This window comes from Pseudochaenichthys georgianus, chromosome 15 (assembly GCF_902827115.2).
Source record: "Pseudochaenichthys georgianus chromosome 15, fPseGeo1.2, whole genome shotgun sequence".
NCBI lineage: Eukaryota > Metazoa > Chordata > Actinopteri > Perciformes > Channichthyidae > Pseudochaenichthys > Pseudochaenichthys georgianus.
In genome coordinates, this window is record NC_047517.1 from 23,105,102 (window position 1) to 23,125,853 (window position 20,752).

Consider the following 20,752-nt stretch of genomic DNA (forward strand, 5'->3'; position numbering starts at 1 on the left):
GCATTTTCTTAATGTTTTTCATTTAGCATCTTTACCTTTTCTGTCTTGTAAATATATATTATGTGAATGTTGTTTGACATAATTAAATCAACGGCATTACATTACCAAACAATATAAAATAACCAGTTTTCTTCATTCTATTTTCTGCCTGTACATTAGCAGTGATGAGGGCATTTTATTCTTTCAGCCCAGCTGCTATAGCACCTATCCTGTTTCCCTCAGCTCAGCAGAAAAAGGAAGAAGTCCCTGTGACCTGTAAAGATTGGTTTTCCCCATCCTGTTATTGAGCCTGGATTTACCATCTAGGAAACTATAGTAGGGTGGAAACAAACACTAGGAAGTCTCTCTCTCTCTCTCTGTCTGAATAGGCTTTATGATTTGACATGTACAGAGGAAGTAAATTGTTCCAGCAGCGTAATAACTTCCCCCTCTGAAAACAGATCATTCTAAAGGATATGACAAAGTCGGTGGAAGCAGACTGGAAATACTTACGCTCTTGTGTTGTCCTTTAGTTTTCTAGTTGACCAGAGACAGAGAGCGTTGTGAAGATGATAATACAGCCCTGATTTTCGGCCTCAGCAAACTCTGGACAAAGACTCTCTGTTCTCGCCATAAAACACGAGACTATGTCATCCCTCCTGACTGATTCACATGTCACGGCTTTGATATAGCCTATTGTAGAAAAAAACATGTGTAAAATGCTGAAAGAATGTGTGCCACTGTGTAGCTGCTGGGGATGTTGCCTGCTTCAAAAAAGGAGAATACCACAGTTGTTTAACGGACAGGCTATTTATGTGTATTTTTCACGCATCTGCTGTCTGACCCCTGTTCTCAGTGAGGTGCTTTATGATGCTCTTTGCTTTTATTGATTCTCTCTTTAGTTTTGATGTTGCAGAGAGATTACCTCTTAAGGCTACATACAGAAATATATATATAGTTCAGTGAACAAAGAAGAGAGGATTACCCGTGTACATGATGTGTGTGTGTGTGTGTGTGTGTGTGTGTGTGTGTGTGTGTGTGTGTGTGTGTGTGTGTGTGTGTGTGTGTGTGTGTGTGTGTGTGTGTGTGTGTGTGTGTGTGTGTGTGTGTGTGTGTGTGTGTGTGTGTGTGTGTGTGTGTGTGTGTGTGTGTGTGTGTGTGTGTGTGTGTGTGTGTGTGTGTGTGTGTGTGTGTGTGTGTTGACAGAACGAAACAGTATTGATTTATGTCCTGAAAAATAGGGGAAAGTCTGTATGGAGAATTGTATCATTTGTTGCATGATAAAAACTAAAGACAAACAAATGAAATCTTGACACATGTTTTGATTTATAGAGCTTGGGTTGGATTCACACATCCTTTTAATAATATCAATGCTATTGTGACATGTAATTCATGCATGAATAATACGCTTGGTGTGTTATGTTTTGGTGAAACGTAGGCTTATGGTGGTGCTCTGGTGGGTGATCTGATGGTTTTCTCATCACCATAATAACGTGTGCACTCCTCCCGGAGCTCCGTCTCCATGGTCACCGCTTGCACATGACAAACACACAATAAGGAGTCTTGAATGTGACTAACACATGCACCTGCACTAGCTCTAATTCCTGCGACTCCCAGTCACATTCAAACACATTTTGTTTGAATGAATGAAACAGTTGATCTAATTTATTACCTCATGAATAATGCATGCCGCAGTAACTGGATTGGATTGCATTAACGTTTGCTCTTCAATCAATCCTGGCCTTGCACAAATCTGAATAAAAGCCACCCACATGTGTATGTACAATTGTTTCTTTTCTTTCAGTGTTTACGTTTGAAGATACAATTATTTTTCAAAAATGCTTACAATATATTTTTTTGTAAAGTAAGAAATATACAAATCAATTTAACATTTAATAAAAAATCTAATAATCTTATATCTTGAAAAAACAAAGAACATTATTACTGCACTCTTGTAATTACTCAAAGGTCATATTTTGCATGAGCAGATATTTTATAATGTGTTTCTTAAAGCTAATTGTCTGCACAGTGTAGCACGAGTAGCATCCAGTCAGTATGAATACATTAAACATGCTTTCCTTTGTGTGATAGCAGTAAGGAGCTCCGCCTGAGCGCAGAGGGATGTTCAGTCAGTAATCATAGGAGCAGTGTCTGAGGTGGTGTCTGGCTCTGGCTCACAGTATCTGTCCATCTCCTCCATCTCTCTCTCCACAGGCTCTTCCCTGCCTCTGAAGCTTATCAGTCTCCCCTCTTTCCACCACCTCCTCTCCCTGTCTGTGCCTTTAGGTGCTGCTGTCTGCTCCAGCTCCAGCATGGCCTGCACGCTCTCTCCTCTTTCCCCCGGGCCGAGGCAGCGGTCTCTGGTTGCCAGAGCCAGTCCCTCCCTTCTCCTTCCTGTCACCACGTGGAAGAATGAGTCTGTGCTGTTCGAAGCTGCAGTTTCTGCCACACAGACAGTGGTCGGGCCTTGGTCGCTGTGACTTCCCTGTGGCCTCTTTGGAGGTTTGGGCTTTGTTTTCTTGCTTAGTATAAAGTTGAAAAGTGCTGTCACCAGAAGCATTATCCCTGCAATCACAAAATACATTCTCTTTCTTTCACAGAAGACATTTTACAGTAGGAAATATGCTTTTAGCTGTTACAGTTCACATTGTGCATGCTGGCTCACTGTCACAGTTTACTAGGGCACTTGAAAAGAATAGAGCCATCGTAAATGTTATCATATACACCAGTGCTTTTCATACTATGCAAGAGGTCAAAATGTGTGTTGCTGAAAAGGCAAATCAAGACATTGTAAGTGCTGTAAAGAGAGTAAAGAGTATTGTAGTAATCAGTGAATTGATCGTACTTGGAAATGTTATTTTACCTGGGATGATGGCATGCCATACCAACACAGGGTGCAAGAAGCAGACCACTGACAGTATGGAGTAATAGAGGAACTTATGGAAACCTCCGACATGAGCCATCTTCCCCCACAACACAAACAGCTGCCAGTCTGGTGGACAGCTGTAAAATAAGATAGGAAGAAGCGGAGAACTGAGGCAGTAACAGGGCTAAACATTTTTGGATTATTTTGAAAGTAAAGACAGCTTAACATGTGCATGCTTATATAGCAGACATCACGACAGACTAGACATATTGAGTATCTATCTTCAAATGTAGGTCTTAGGATTTGCAATGTTATTAGTTACTTATGTGCTTGACTATTATTTATCCTAAAGTATCCATGCAAAGAAAAGAGGTTGGTTGAATGTTGTGTACTCACGGCAGACACATTACCAGAAGTGTATCCAGGAAATAGGCCAACTCAAACATCATGATGCCAACAGATGACACTCTGGGAGGAGAAATACAGCGAGATTAAACAAATGCAAAGATAAAATCAGGAAACTGTTTAAAAAAAATGTAAACTAGATCTAATTCTGTCAATTTGTGTATTTTATCTAAATATGTATTTTCTGGAAAGCCAACAATGCAATGCGATGCTTCAAGTGAAAATATATCGTTTTCATGTGATGCCAAAAACTTGGCATAAGGTTGTGTTTATTTTATTGTTTGTTGCTTCAGAATGCCCTGTTCTCTATTTGTTTCAATAGTGTGATAACCATCTTATCCAGTGAACCAGAAAATGACCCCAGACCAACCGTCATCGTACACCGCACTCAGTCTCTGAAGACTTATCGCTGAGTTATGTGCTTCTGTGTGTTTTGTTACGGCTCTCATCTGCATTTCTGTGTTCTGACAGAATAAACAGAGACATTTCTGGTCTCTTTAGGGAGTTGTTTTCCTTCGGCTCTGTGGGAGTCTGGCTGCAAGCCACTGAGATAATATGAAGAAGCACTAAAAGGACGGGTCTCCTATTTGCAATCTACATCGCCTCACCCCCCTGGCTCCTTCCAATATTCTCATTGCAAGTGTGTATACAGTTTAAGTGATTATGACAGCAAGTAGAGTATTGTAATTGTTTTCTACAAGCCCTTAGGCCAAACATTCTATGGTATATTAAAATCCAAGCGGTGTATTTGTAACACAGGAATGCCACCAGTTTAGTGTTTACATTGATACAGTGTATTTAGAGATGGACTACAAAACCAAACACTTACAATAAATAGATGCCAAGGCTGTTGAATTCTCCTTGATGCAGAGTCTCCACTCCCACAGCACAGAACACTGTGAAAGAGACAGGAAGATCATTTCCTCTTTTGTTATATTTAAAGAGTTACGGACCGGTTGAGCAGATTCTGTCCACCAGATGTCAGACTTAGTTCATGTTTTTGTCATTGAACGCAGGAAGGGTTGCAGTAGCCGGGTCAACTAGATCAAACTTGGGAATGTAACTCCTTAAACATGATTAAATACTGTTAATTACACTTTGTGCTGTGCTGCCGTTACTGTTCTTTGAACATTTTATTTAGTTGTATCTTTATAATATTGCCCTGAAGTTATCCAACTTAAAGTTTGAACTCCAGGGGAGCATATTGAATTGTTGTATACATGTTATATAAAGACAATTAAAATGCATTGTTGTAATTGTTTCCATAGTGGTCACAACATGTTGGTCATAGCTTACTCAAGCTAGTAATTACCATGTCAAGGCAGCAGGCTAGGGTTTTTTATTAGAGTAGACAATTGAAACGACAGAATCATTGCATTTAAAAATGTTTCACAACTTTAAGAAAAAGTAGTCATTAGACGTCATGGTATATTGATAGTCTTTTTACATTTTGGGCTTATGAGTAATACATTCATATTTATTTTCAACTTTAATACTTTTTTTTGTGTTTCTTCAAAAGCACAAACTTTGAGTAAAAAGTGATGCAGGGTTGATTTATTCCTCTGAAAGGTATACTTTGCTGCAGCAATTATGACGAGGAAGCTGAATTTCTCAGTCCTTCACCTGTGAGTGCTCTGCAGTGAGACGCCAAGATAAATTCTCCTGAACACATGAGTCATGACACACAATAGTAATTTAATGTTATTATTACTTCTGGTACTACTTCCTTCCTTATATTTTATAGGAACAGTTCAACTTTTTAGGAAACACATTTTTCATTTTTTGAGAGAAAAAGGGAAAAGAAAAGACAGAACGTTTACAGTGTGCAACATGACAGGATTAGAGGCAGCAAAACATGCATTAGTACAGTGTAAGAAGAGGTTTTCCCATGTGTGTATAAGAAGCTACCGCCAGCAAACAGTAACTTAGCTCAGCATTAAGACCGCAGATAGCAAAATTCACCTACCGATACCTTGGAATTTCACTATGAATACATTTGAGTATTTATTGGTCTTGCAAAGCCATTTCCTGGCACATGATCATCAGCCATCAAGATGAGAAAAAGTCAAGCTCGCAACCCCCCCTCCAAAAATTAACACACCTTAGTATTTGATTATGTTTGCGTTTGTTATGATTAAATAAAAACAAGATAGAGTTTATCTTTTTTTTTAAATTGGTAAGTATTAGAGGTGCTCGTTGGCTGGTAGGTTAGTCACCTTTTTTTCCTCCTGAAGATTCACAAATCTGAGAGCTGATCACCAAAACACAGTTGAACTAATATGGTTTGATATAAAACAAAGTCTTGAAAACTATAAAAGGAGAGCCTGTTTTGTTAATCAAGCTTTCCCCTGTGAGGTATAAAAGAGCTAAGCTTTCTGGTTGTGATCGCCACTCACATGGTAACAATTTCTCCTGCTTACCAGAAATTCAGAGATATAATCGGTACTAGAGGGAAATCAGGGGAATGTAGCTAAATCGTTTTTGGTAGTTTTATAGATTGAGAGAGATTAACGCTGCATATAGACCAGCTGGGTATGAACATATATGCGCTCCTTGCACGTATGTCTGTCTACAGAACACACACAGGGGCAGACAGGCCAACACAGACATGTAAACACACAGACCCAGAGACAGAGGCGCACATAGGCACCCCATAAACATGCACACACACACACAAACACACATAGAGACAATGCACAGAAAGCTCCTGTTGGTGTAAATATATTACAGCTTGTGATCACATAAACCCAGTAAAGCAGCTGGATACAGAGACTTAGTTTTGGTGCGATGTGAGGCACATGTCTCTCAGTAAATGTTCAGTGTCTGCAGCTGTTTGAATTTAAGTGAAGGGGGTCCCATATTTTTTAAGGAGGTTGAAACCATAGAGCTATTTTCCCTGTGATGATTTAATGTGGCTTAAAGAGCTGTGTGCAATCAGTCCTTATGTGCCGGAAGAAAACACAGGAGGGATCATGATAGCAGGGTTATGCACGATCAAGTATTTTTATTTGCTCTATATATCATCCAAGAGATGCTCTCTTGTTCTCTTAGAGGTCATGAGGACAGTTGACCAACATCACCATCTGACCTAATATTTTTGGTTTATGAAATCCGTAAACAGACCAACTGTATAACTCTCCCCCACCGGAAAGCTTACAAAGTTTCCCTTCAGTGCAGAGAGAGAGAGAGAGACTGATGTCAGCCATAAACAAAAGGGTTGCAACACTTCACATTTCTTTCCTATTTGTATTTTTACTACAGCTTGTACGCTTTGAATGCCAAATCTATCCCAGAGATAAATCATGAGTCTCTCAGTGAATAGAAAAGAAGAATATGATGCCCATACTGAAACTATAAGTAATACACATGAGTCTTTACATATATTGCTGTTTGTTTCTATATTCATATACTACCTGTTGCCGTAGAAACACCGAGGATCCTGCAGGCGCACTCAATAACAATCCACCAAACGCTCTCCAAGTTCCCCATGACCTCAAATACTTTGTCTCTTCACTGGTAGAAAATGCAACCTTAACACGCCACATGCACTATCTGAAATAAATTGTAGCCTAGCATTTACTAAAGTAGACTTCTAGACTGAAATGGATGGTTGTTGGTAAAAGAAAAAGAAGCCAAAGTTTGGTAATCCATGAGTGCCATAATGCGAAGCCTCTTACACTGGAAGAGTTTACCTCAGAAAGGTTTGTGACTCAATGCCCCTGTACACACACACACACACACACACACACACACACACACACACACACACACACACACACACACACACACACACACACACACACACACACACACACACACACACACACACACACACACACACACACACACACACACACACACACACACACACACACACACACACACACACACACACACACACACACACACACACACACACACACATATTCAGAATTAGGAGTAATGCGCAGCTTTGAACTGTGAAGGTCGGGGACATTTCTTGTCCCACACCGACAATGTTCCTCATGTTTCTCTGTATTCTCTGTATTAAGTCAATCAAATCATTTGACACACTTTTTTTTCAAAGTCATTCATGCAGCATCCATTTTTCAAAACGGTTTGTTTTACAACGGTGAGCGTTCGTGTAATAGACAGCAGTTTGTGTCAGGAACAAAAAGCAAAGTTATCCCAGTTTAAAATGATATATACACATGTTCCACTTAGTTTGCTGTTGATCCCAATGCAACACGTACTCTCTGCAAGTTCTGAATAGTCTAACAATGCAATGGATATGGGATAACATGCTACAAGAACCAACAGAGACCCTTTGACACACTTTCACATGTGTAAATGTAAGCCCATAATCGGTTGATGGAGGTCTGGCTGGGATGTAAGCCTGTTCAGGCACAGCAGAGGCCTACAGGAACAAGCATTAAGAGTCACCAAGCTCACACACATACACACACTGACTCCTGGTAGGGACCAAAGTAAGCCAAATAAATCTCCTTAAATCTCTAACAAAGACACTTCTGTTTACTGGCTCCACTTGTTTCCTGCTTAGCATTCATGTTGTTTGTGACATTTATGGTATACGTTTCTGAATAGTGCCAACACTGTGTTGTTAGATGTGTTATGGAAAGTGAAATACTTTCATTTTATATGTGATATATAGACTGAAATATATAACATCTAGGCTTATTGAATACATTTTATCATATTGACCACTCATTCGCGCTCACCTAACAAAATTAGTTACAAATATTTTTGCCTTTGGACCAAACACCAGCAAATCTAAGCACATTCTCATCATCCTCAGCTTTTCTCCGTGTAAATGGCACAATTATCTTGCTAATATGCAAGTAAGGGGGTGAAATAATAAACATTGTAACTTCCCAACATAAGCATGTCAAATGTGTCACTGTGAGCATGTTAGAAAAAATAGGCCAACCTGAGTTTCTAGCATGCATATAGAGTTGTTGTCTTGTTACAGTAATACGTTTTCTTTTGTTGCAAGGATTAATAAGTTGTATCTAGTGGCTTAATGCTTCATAGATATACTTGATGAATGCCTGATTTAAGTAGTAAGCTATGAGAATGTCTGACTTTAAAAAATCCCTTTGGCTTGCGTAGATTCTCCTCTAGCATCTTTCCTTCATATAGGAGGATTTCTGCAAAGGACATTTTTACAACTCGTACTTCATGAGCCACGGATGCCTGCACACATACACAGTTACTGTAAAAATACTATAAACACATTTGAATCAACAAAAACAACAGTTTGACCACCCACTTTATGTGATTCAATTGATAAAAGAGAGACGATTTCTCATAATGAAATCGTATGTTTATTAAGACTGCAGTTTATCTTCTCACATGAGCCAGATATGAGATAGAAATGTGTACGGTACATGTTAACTGAGCCATGCCGGCGTGGCCACAGTGGGCTTTGTGTTTATCTTTATTTGACATGCTAGGCCCTCATGATGACATGAAAAACATCTTGTGAAAACATAATTGATGGTAATAACTCACTGTGTATTGCAAGGGGGTCACTGCTGACATTTACACTACATTGTGAGTTTTATGGCAGTTGTCAGGATATGCCAGAGGGTTGAGTACAGTACAGTAATTGTGACTGATTGCCATCTAGTGAGACTGTAAATATAATGTTACAGTATAAATACAGACTCATGTTTTAATTTGCTCTGTGCAGCTATACAGACATTACACTTCAACAAGACTGACCTAAGACCTCTCACACTCTTCCCAAACTTTCACTCGACTGCTCACATTTTCTCTCACCCTTTAATCATCCCTGCGTTACGCCTCCTCACCCGCCCACTCATCACAGTTTCACACCATTCTCCCCCTCACCCCACTGTGCCCATGGGCATGGGACCACAGAGATCAGCCATGCCCCCCCCCCCCCAACTTCCTCCCTCTGAGTCCGGTGTGGGTGTCTGGTGCTTGTCTGAACCAGTGAAAACAGCTCTAATCTTAATTACACCAGCAGCTTTATTGCCCTGCTTTGTTGCTTTGCTCAGGCAATATCTCCATAATCACCTTTATATGGGTGTTTTTATTTAGGGAATGGCGGTGAAAGATCCCTGATATTCTGTACACACTGTGAAGACCACTGAGACAAATGTAACATTTGTGATATTGGGCTATATAAATAAACATTGATTGATTGATAGACTAATTTCAGCAGAATACCAGAATATATCCTAAAATATAAAGACATAAACCTAATCACACTGTGGATATTACATCTCCCTGCACAAGGCTCTGCCATGTTGGAACCTAATTACTGGATTTACAATTGAAGGGAGACACCTAGTGGTTGAGAGGTGTTGATACATTGCAGTTTAACCCTTGTATGGTGTTTGGGTCTGTGGGACCCGTTTTCATTATTTAGCTAAAGAAAAATTATATGATAAATTATTTTGGATGCAGCATTGTTGATCAATTCAAGCACCGAGACCTGTCTGCTCTCATATTCCTGCATTATGTCTTGTGGGAAACCATCTTTATTTAAAAATATTAACCATGCATGCTGTTTATATTGCTTGTAATTGGGATGAAGTAAACATCTGTTGAGTATTTTAACTTAAAATAGTTTGATTGTGTTGAATTGATTTGAAACCCAAAAAGGCAGCGGGTCCACCAGACCCACGAACACTGGCTGAATAACAAAAATATGAACACCACACAAGGGTTAAGAATGGAATGAGATACAGTTTGGGAAGAGAGTGTCTTGTTTCTAAGCTCTTTTCTCCCTCAGAAACCAATCATAACAATACCAAGTGTCAAGAGCATCCACTAGACAGATTAAGCACAGACAGGAGCAGGAAAGATATGGGGTTGTGAAACATATATGAATAGAAGATAACGTTTTGGGAGACAGAGAGTATGTGTCATGACTGCCTGTTAAATCTCTAGTAGTCAGCAGATTGTATCAAGCAGATTAACATTATGAGGAGGTATTATTTCACAGAAGAATTGCAGCACTGTATGAAATGAACAGGTTTATGCGAAGAGATCACATTTTTGCCAAGCTTTTAAATCACTTTAGTGATGTAGTAACACGTTGAACCAATGATTTGACAATTCAAGTAAACATAATTCTCAGTTTATAAATTAATATGACAAATATTTAGGCCATGTATTCCTTTATAACTATGAATTATACGTAAAACCCATCTCTACCCTTACGCAAATGAACTATATTATTTACTATAGTATACTATAAGAGTTGTATAGTAAGTTTGTAGTGTTCTATAGTATTTTTCACCAGAATTTTTCACCAGTATTACTATAGTTTTTTCTGTAGTGCCATTTTATTAGCTATAGTAGCCCTATAATATTTCAATAGTAATACTATGTATCTAGATCTTTATAGAATTCCTACATTATTTTAAATAGTATAACTATAGTATAATATATAGTGTTTCATTAGTTGTTTGTTGAACACACTAAAACACTCCTATAGTAATAGTATGATATTGTCATAGTGAATGCATATTATTACTATAGTGTTTGTAAAAGTATTATCATAGTGTTTTTAGTAAGGGTAACACCTGTCTGACACCTGTATCCCTCTTTTTTTGTTCATCATTTGTAATCTTAATTTTTTTCACTGTTGTTTCCCATTTTAATGTGAACATAAATGCTTTCGGGGAGAAGCTGGTTGAAAATGTGTTTATTCCCACCGAGCCACTCAGAACCACTGTTAGCACTTTTAATTTACAATGAGGTCTGGCAACACATCAAAATAACTATTTCTGATGGAGGTTAACCAGGCCCTTAAACATCTAGCAGCAACATTAGCATCATATTGAGTTGTGTTTATCTACAATTTTCACTGTCATTTTAGGTATGTTTAAGGTTTTTGGCATCTCTTGAGAAAATAACACCTGTGTCTTTAGCTGGAAAATGCTCCACTGTAATCAACTTGTCAGAGGAGGTAATGTACATTAGGTTGCCAAAGCCTATTTCTGAATTAAAATGGTAAGAATTAACTAAGTTGTGGGTCAGTAAACAAAACATTAAACCGGTCTGTAAAATGAGTGCTGTGATAATTATCTGCCAGTGACATCTCTGTGTAGCTAAATAGCTACATGTAGCCAAATAGCTACATGTACAGTATGTGCACAGTCTCACAGCATTTCGTGTTATAGTCACGGAATTAATCCATTGATTCGTGTTCACCAACACGATTTCCCCATTGTTTTCGTGTCACACAGAATGATTTTAAAAGCAAAGTAAATAATAACAAATTAGAAGTAAAAATAGATTTAAAAAAATACAGATTTCAGTATTCTGTCACAGAATGATTTTAGAAGCAATGTATTTATATTGGTAGTACGTTTCGTGCCTACACCAAATAATAACAAATTAGAAGGCTCTGAGCCCCATTTCTTTTCCTCACAGACGGCAAAAGAACTCCGACATTATACTGTTTTCCAAGACCCGACTGGACAAAAAGACGTGGTGCAGGCACGAAACATAGTACAGTACCAATAGAAATACATTGCTTTTAAAATCGTTCTGTGTGACACGAAAACAATGCAAAAATCGTGTTGGTGAACATGAATCAATAGATTAAATTCATTTCGTGACTATAACACGAAATGCTGTGAGACTGGGTTGGTAGGCCTATGTGAGAGCTGCTTGCTAATGTGTCAGGTTCTCCAAAAACTGCAAGTTTCGGATACAATGGAGAGAAGGCAAATATATACGGCAAGTAATACCATGTGCTTAATTTTGATTGGCAGAGTGTGACCTGGCTATGAAGAGCGAGTAGCCTTGACTCTGGTTCTGTAAAGCATGCAAATGAGCTGGCTGAAGACGGAAATGTTTTTAGCGTCCATCAAAACCAGACTCTCACATACCATCATCATCTAAATAAAATTCAAGACTGCCTCAAGGACTTAAAAACGTGGATGACCTTAAACTTTTTGATGTTAAACACGACCAAAACCAAAAGTTCTTGTACTTGGCCTGAAGAATCTACGAAACAAATTATCTAAAGATATACTAACTATGGATGGCATTAATTTGGCCTCCAGTGAGACTATAAGGAATCTTGGTGTTATATTTGATCAGGATTTATCCTTTAACGCCCACATAAAATCAATTTCAAGGACCGCCTACTTCCATCTACGTAACATTGCAAAAATCAGGCATATCTTGCCTCAAAACGATGCAGAGAAACTAGTCCATGCATTTGTTACTTCTAGGCTGGATTATTGTAACTCTTTATTATCAGGGAGTACCAAGAAGTCAGTCAAGTCGCTTCAGCTGATTAAAAATGCTGCGGCTCGTGTACTAACCAGAGTTAGGAAAAGGGACCACATTACTCCTGTTCTGGCTGCCTTACACTGGCTCCCTATAGAACACAGGATAGAATTTAAAATTCTTCTTCTCGCCTACAAAGCCCTTAATGGGCAGGCGCCGTCTTACCTTAAAGAACTCATTATACCCTACTGTCCTACTAGGGCATTGCGTTCCAATGACGCAGGGTTGTTGGTTGTTCCTAGAGTCTCTAAAAGTACAATGGGAGCCAGAGCCTTTTCTTATCAAGCTCCACATTTGTGGAATCAGCTTCCAGTTTGTGTTCGGGCGGCAGACACCCTATCCGTTTTTACGAGTGCGCTTAAGACCTTCCTTTTTGATAAAGCTTATAGTTAGGGCTGATTAGATTCAGCCCCTAGTTTTGCTGATATAGGCTTAGTTTGTCGGGGGACATCTTACTTCTTCCTTCTCTCTGTCTGTACCTGTGTACTCTCATGTTCCGATTAACCCAGCTTCCCCACATTTCTTTCTTTTTGGTGTCTATATACGCCGGGATCCGGAGTCATGGATGATCCTGCGGTCCTGTGTCCTGGATCGCGAGCGCTGGATCGCGAGCGCTGGATCTTGAGTCGTGGCTGTGGTCCTGGATCATCGGTCCTGGATGGATATCCTCGTGGATTCATCTTCCTATTATACACACATGCATTTCCAAACATTTGGACTACCTATGTTGCAAATGTATTATCTTTTCAATTTACACACGGCATCTATTGCACGTCTGTCCGTCCTGGGAGAGGGATCCCTCCTCTGTTGCTCTCCCTGAGGTTTCTCTCATTTTCCCCTTTAAAACTGTGGGTTTTCTTCGGAAGTTTTTCCTTGTACGATGTGAGGGTCTAAGGACAGAGGGTGTCGTATTGTCATACTGATATTTTGTACAAACTGTGAAGTCCACTGAAACAAATGTAACATTTGTGATATTGGGCTATATAAATAAACATTGATTGATTGATTGATACCAGCAGGCCTAAATGGCTGTACGTATGCATGTACTACTGTGGTTGTTAATCTTTGGCTTCACCAACGCATATTCAAATAAGTGAATATACCCCCCGTCTTCTCTCTACAGCAAATGCTAAAGTGCCATGTATTTTCTGTCTCTGATTTTCATTTGAGCCGTGCTTCGTCAGGGAATTGATATCCTCAACAATAAGACAATGTGATTTTGATCTGCTGTGTGTATTATTCATCACATACCACTGAGGTCATCGGCTGTTTTTTGTGGTAACTGTGTTGGCGGATCACTCGCTGTCCTTTAACTTGAAATGACAGCACATTGTGATGAGCCAAAACAGTGTTTCCCTTATTTTCCCTTCAAGCCCTGGCTCAAAACCTTCTTCCTCCTTAATGTAAAGATGTTCAAGCTGTCTGTCTTTCATTTTTCTTCTCACCAGCGCAAAGACAAACCTAAGTAAAACATCGACTCTTTGCCGACAAATACCATCAGCGCTGCCCACATGAGTGAAGCACTCGTTTCGACCAAGATGATAAATGGCGTCTTGTCAGAACAGTCTGATGTTTTTATACCAGGCCATTATCTTGAGCATTAACATATTGTCTAGCCGAGGCAAGGTTAAGGAATGCAGCATAAAGTAAGAGAGAGCTATCCTTCTTGAGTGTTCACATAAACACACACATTTAGATTCACACCCTGATAGTGAGCAGAGAAGAGCTCTGTAACCTATTCAGAGGTTGGCCCTGGTTTTGATATGTTTTATGTCTTTAATTTTTCCTTCTCTATGAAACATTTCTCTCCCATGAGTAGTTGTTCTGTGGTTGGTGAAAAGTCTTTAAAGATGGAGAATTTGCCCTGTAACCAAAAGGTTTCAGCACAAACCTCACTGTTCCCTCTAGACCAGGGGTCTGCAACCTTTTTGACCAAAAGAGCCATTTTGCTCCTTTTTCAAAAACATTTTTTTGTCTGGAGCCGCAAAACATATTTCATAGTTTTTTATTGTTATATCAGACAAAAACTACAGTTTTTTTTGCATTTATTAGGCTATTTATTAAATGATATAAAACTGTTAACCTCTAATAAGAAACAAATAACTCTTATAAGGAGATTTAAAAATAATACACAGGCCCACTTTAAAATAAATTAAACACAGCACTTGGGGAGTCCTCTGCACATTTGAAGGGGAAAAAAATATTATTAAAATTGGCCCACTTTGAAATAAATAAAACATACAGTTGCACCCTAAAAAGAGTTAAAGGTAGGGTAGGTAAGAATGGAGAAACCAGCTCGAGTGCGCTAGAATTTGAAAATACACAACCGTAAAAAATATGCCTCTTCCTTCAGACTTTCTTACAGAGCCCCTCCTCCAACACACACGAACGCGCACATGACCAATGAGGGCACGTGATAAGTTTGTGCACAGATGGAAGGCTGACAGGCAGGTAGGCCATCCAGTTATTTTAGCCGGGCCGAGGCAGATGATTGGTCGTGCTTTTTACAGCGCTACGGCTTCCACAGATTAATTTTAGTATGTATTTATTGTCAAAGCATTTAATATATTCATTGCTATCGGGATGTTAAGAGCATTCCATGGAATATAACAAAAAGTGTTTTCTGAAATAAATTACATACCCCATTGAATTATGACTGACGATCGTCAGCTGGCTTCCTCTCCCTCGTAAAGGCTGCACCACCGTTGACAACTTCTCTCTACATATCAAACATACCGGTAAACCTGCATCGTTTGCTGTGAAAGCAGATAACTCTGTCCACGCAGAATTAAATCCTGTGTTCCTCCGGTACTTTTCTTTGATTTATCAATAGTTCGCTCATCGAGCCGGGGGTCAGGTTATTCGCCTCCAAGAAAAGGCGCTCGCGCGGGACCGTAGCAGGATGTGACGCATATTTTAGTTGACCTAATTAAAACAGTTTTGTTTTTTATTTATGTGTCACAGTATCACCTCAAGATACGAAACATTTTCAACCATGCAACAAAATATAAATAGTCCTACAAATACTTTTATTTTATTTCCTTCTTATTTTTGTCTAAGCTCAAGGGAGCCAGAGCAGAGGGCTTAAAGGGCCACATGCGGCCCGTGGGCCGCGGGTTGCCGACCCCTGCTCTAGACTTATGGAAGCCCCCCATATGGCCCGGTTGGCCCAAGACGGCTTTTCTACACATGACTCAGCAATTCAAATGCGACAGAAGGAAGTGGATATAAAATTATTTCAGAATATGAATAAAAGATTCAACAAACCCACAGTATTCTTCTCTCAGAACATATATCTGTGCAGCATCATCGTCATTGAGATAATATCTGAGATGGTGCCCTGTTTCATTGTACAGAAAAAAAGAGTTCATACGGTAACAAAGTTCAGCTTTCTTTTAATGACATCCAAACCAAAAATCTGCTCTTTATTTCTTTCTTGTTCCGAATAGAAGAAAACCTTTCACGGTATTGTGGCCTGACTGTAAATATTCTCTTAGAAGGTCCTCAGAGACTGTTATCCTACTTTAAAGAACATGAAGGTTTCAATAGAAAAGAAAGGAAGAGAAGAAATAGGCAGACTATAGAATAAGTGCATGACAGTGGATATGGGAGGTTTTCCCTTCCTGAGGAAAGGCTGTTCTACATCATAATTGTGTGCATACATGTAGAGTGATGGACAAACTAAGCAGCAGGTTTTGGGGGACGTCCAGTCAGAGCACACATTGAGGGTCTGTTTGGAATTAAGTGGAAAACCCTGTTACTGCAGTGTCCATTTGGGAGCAATAAAATATAGTCATGGTCCATATACCATATCACTACCAATAAAGGCACATTTTGTGAAATAACACTGGAAGAGCATCTTGAATTTCCCAATATATAACTGGAAGTGTATGCATGTCTTTTACCTATTTTACTTTTTAGACTATTACATACAGACCGACTCGTTTTGGAAGTATTACAAATAAAAAGTTATTGTACTTACAATGTATTTACAATGTAAATGACCCCAGATCAAAGAGACTATTGATGTCATTGGTCCAATTCAGCATGACTCTGTGTGATTGTGTACTTAAAATATATATAAATATTTGTCGCCATAAAAATGTTATCAACGCTCACACACATACACTTTTTGTCTTGTGTGTGTCTGTTTTTTGTGGGAATGCTTGCGTAAGAACAAGAGCAAATATGAGAATCGTCACCCAAATTGAAGACCTGACCTTGCCCCTCTTGTCTCTTTAAGTTGGATTTAGGGTTAAGGTGAAACATCAAAAAGGGATTTTTGGGGCATAGAGTATGCAAAGAGCTCACTGATATAGTACAGATTGTCGGGGCATGGACCAAATAGTCTCACAATCTCAGCGAGACAGAGTGTTCCAGCACAGCCACACATTGAACTTAACCAACAGTAATGTAATAGACATATTCAGTAAATAGTTCAAATGCTACCCTTGGACAGTGTGTGTGTGTGTGTGTGTGTGTGTGTGTGTGTGTGTGTGTGTGTGTGTGTGTGTGTGTGTGTGTGTGTGTGTGTGTGTGTGTGTGTGTGTGTGTGTGTGTGTGTGTGTGTGTGTGTGTGTGTGTGTGTGTGTGTGTGTGTGTGTGTGTGTGTGTGTGTGTGTGTGTGTGTGTGTGTGTGTGTGTGTGTGTGTGTGTGTGTGTGTGTGTGTGTGTGTGTCAAGGCCACAAACCAGGAGTAAATTAAATATCCTTAGAGGCCTGAAACAGGTCATCAGTTTTGTGTTTCTACATTTCTGGGCCACTGGACACCAGACCAGAGACATTGCAGCTCCTGTTTGACTGGTCTTTAGGGATTTAGATGGACGCATGTTAGAAAAAGTTAAGGAATCCAGAAAATAAAATGACTATGACAGGAAGAAATTGGACCATGTCTAAGTGTGTTCTTTGCGAAGGGTATTTTCCAATAACACAACCCCTAATCCTATGACTGACTTTTACAATTGCCAGCTCTGTCTGAAGACAGCTAATAAATTGGAAGATTAAGTTCAAGATCCAGATTAAGAGAGTGATCATGTCTTATTATACACCACATTATAAACAGCAAGTCATTAGTCATGCCTACTGCCTTCATACTGAATATCAAAAGAGAATCTATCATCCTCCCAATCCTTTACATATGGCTGTGTTTTATGAGTGTGTGGTCAGGGTGAGGGCCATCCTTCAGCCTGGTTAAATGTTTCCATGCCGCCGGCTTTTCTTAACCGCAGCTGGTTTCCCAATTGTACCAATGAGAGCAGACTTCGATCAAGGACAGACTGCCAGGAAGATTGCTCCGGCTGATAGTTGCATGTTCATAGTGCATACGTGCAAATTGATGCATTTAAGCTTGAGTTTTAGAAGAATCCAGTTCGTGCCCAGAGAGCAAATGTTATGTTTTTGTTCCATTTGTGAGGCAGCTGGAGTGGAGTCAAACATCATAATGAGATCTATTTGTTAACTTTATCATAAGATCATGTCAAAAAGAAAAGGAACACCTGAATAAACATAATGCGGCCAATGGCCTGCAGTTCAACTGAATCCTCTGAGGGTAATCTGAATTTTGGCCAACAACTTAATTCCCGAGACATGAATTTAAATAACATAAAACTAATTATCTGCAGTGTTATGAGAAGAGACAGATATGGTATAAATTCAAGAATTGCATATTCTGGGATCCGCAAACTAGTACGACTAATAAGAGGCAAAGGTTTTCTTTGACTTTATGCTAATAAAAGCTTTGGCACGTCCTGATATGTATACTTGTGTGAACACCTGTCACATACACAAATCACATCAGACTCATGAGAGGACACACAGGAAGAATATAGTCTAATTACTCTGTTTCCATATATTGGCTGTGTTAAGAAGCTATGAGTGCTCTTAAGTGAAATAACTTCATGCTTTATGATTAAAATAACAGAAAAGAGGTGTATAATCTCTCCACAGACTATTGTTCGCCCCTTTTTGAAGATCTAATTATACAAGGCAACATAATAAATGTGTCTTAAGACGTTTAATGTATCTTGATGTGCGCATTAAAGGTCACCTTTTATGCAAAATTCACTTTTTCATGTCTTTTATACACGTGTCCCCTCTGTGTAAAGAGATTCTGAAAGGTTCAGAAAAAAAGATTCGCTCACTTTTTGTCCTGATCCATTTATATAAAAACCTGTCTGAAAATGAGCTGATCAGATTTTGGCCACTTTATGATGTCATAACGATTTTTGCCTTATGTAACCAGTAGCCAATAACCGACCAAGGTAACACCCCCCACCTTATCACCTGAATCTCCTCCTAGAGCACCATTGTTTTCGTTCTAACCAAATAGCTCTCAGAGGGCGTGGGGAGTGGCTCCTTATTTTCATCTAAAGTTGTCACGGCTGGAGGGCAAGGTACACAGGACCCAAATGCAGAATATCCAAATCCAAAATACTTTTATTGCGGAACTAGCAACAAAGTAAAATTAGGCAAGGCAAAACACAAAAAATCCCTCTGAACAAAAACCTTCCAACAACATCAATAATCTCACAAAGACAGACAGAAAAACTAGAACTTAAATGCACACAAGACTAATCACACACACAAGACACAGGTGAGGAGGGAGGAGAAAACACAGGGGCACAAGGGGAACACAATCAGGTAATCAGGTAGGAGGGAACACAGAGACAGGTAGCAACAGGCAAGACGGGGGGTGAACACAGAGACAGGAAACCAAAGACAGAACTAGACATGGCAAAAACACAACACAGACAGATCGTGACAAAAGTAACAGACACAGAATCAGCACTTTTGAAACAGGGCTGAAACAGAGGGGTTTATGGGATGCTGCAATGCATGATATGTTTGGTATTTCAAGCCAAACCCTTCAGAGACATGTTGTGTATATATCTGAGACCTATAATATATTGATGAAAAACAGTACAATAGGGGACCTTTAAACAGAGAAGTGGATGATGTGATAAATAAGGGGAACCATAAAGAGAATAGAGTAAATGGGCCATTTGAGACAAGATGGATGAAAACGCGACCAATGTCACAAAGATTTGTTTCTACCCTGCTGGATAGGTGTGTTGCCTTGATGCTGGTCACCCGTCAATCCTACCTGACCTTTCGCTGCTCCTCTCTGAACTGCTGACCCTGTTTGACCACACAGAAGGTCTCCATCAGCAGGGTCATGGCCGCACTTTCACCCTCTCTGCTTTTCCTTCATCAGTGTTGTAAGGCATGTGTGGAAGTCAACGACGTCCTTAACACTCAACGGTCTCCTTTTGACCCTGACATTAAAGGTCATCCTTGCTTTGTCCGGCAGAAAGAGTTCAGTGGCAATGATTTAAACAGACAGAGGACTCTTATATTAAATATTTTCATGTAAAAGGAGTGGGGGACATGATTGGTATGGAAAAATGTAATAGGAAAAGATCAATTTAAGTGATTGGTGGAGGGTTAACAGCAAGGTCAGTGGGATTTCATAATGCTGAGTGCCTTCAAAGTGTGAAAAGGCAAAGCCCTCATCTCTCGGATTTAAGTGGTGAATATGAGATGCTAGATCCCAAGAGTACCTTTTCAGCCAGGGTCATTTGTTTAAATGGAGCAGTTCAACACACTAATAAGTCATACATGAAATGTATGTTTAACTTAGCACGACAAAGCAACAAAACACAACAGTTTAACATGTCCTTCATACAAATGGTTACATAAATATAAAGGAACACGATCTTGTTACTGCAACAACATAAGTAGTAATGACTATAATTGTTTCAGTTTATTCCGAGAAACCCTAATTTGGTTGGTGTTATTCACTGGGGTGGAGGACATTACGTAAAAGAAAAAGTGGTTTCAATTGGAAAGACAATTATAATTATTTGTTAAGCTATCATGTTAACGAGTGGTGTAACTCCTCACTGCTGAATACTGAATACTGAAAACTGCTCTGGTTTTCATCTATAAAGAGTTATGATTTCCCACTAACATCATTGTTGTAACTACAAATTACCTCATCCCCAGGATCCACCTGCACTGACAAAAATCCTCCTCGTTCCCAGAATTCAAAAGGCATGAACACCTGATGACTTTATAGTTTGTCCTCTTCTCAAACCGGGGTGAGGGTCAGAGGGTGATTCAGCAGCCGTTAACCCTCGCATCTGCTCCACTACACGTCAACCTGGCTAAAAGTTTAGAGCAATAAACATGCCTTTACTTTCAGCCCATGTTTCAAATGTCCTA

The 20,752-nt window shown here is 39.4% G+C and overlaps 1 protein-coding gene across 1 annotated transcript; it reads right to left on the bottom strand.

Moving 5' to 3' along the window:
* Window positions 1-1,220: 1,220 nt before the first annotated feature.
* On the bottom strand, window positions 1,221-19,705 carry tmem72 (transmembrane protein 72). The gene is made up of 6 exons (XM_034100296.2): window positions 19,632-19,705; window positions 4,874-4,884; window positions 4,080-4,146; window positions 3,242-3,313; window positions 2,843-2,982; window positions 1,221-2,544 (listed from the first exon to the last, which is right to left on the bottom strand). Exons 1-6 carry the CDS (start codon window positions 19,703-19,705, stop codon window positions 2,105-2,107), a joined length of 804 nt encoding a protein of 267 aa, XP_033956187.2. The 3' UTR covers window positions 1,221-2,104.
* Window positions 19,706-20,752: the final 1,047 nt, after the last annotated feature.

Coding starts and splice junctions, on each gene's coding strand:
- tmem72 (XM_034100296.2), bottom strand. CDS start 19,705: ATGACCCTGCTGATGGAGACCTTCTGTGTGGTCAAACAGGGTCAGCAG. Junction 3,314..4,079: donor AGCCTTGGCATCTATTTATT/GTAAGTGTTTGG, acceptor TTCTCCTCCCAG/AGTGTCATCTGTTGGCATCA. Junction 2,983..3,241: donor CTTCTGGTAATGTGTCTGCC/GTGAGTACACAA, acceptor CTTATTTTACAG/CTGTCCACCAGACTGGCAGC.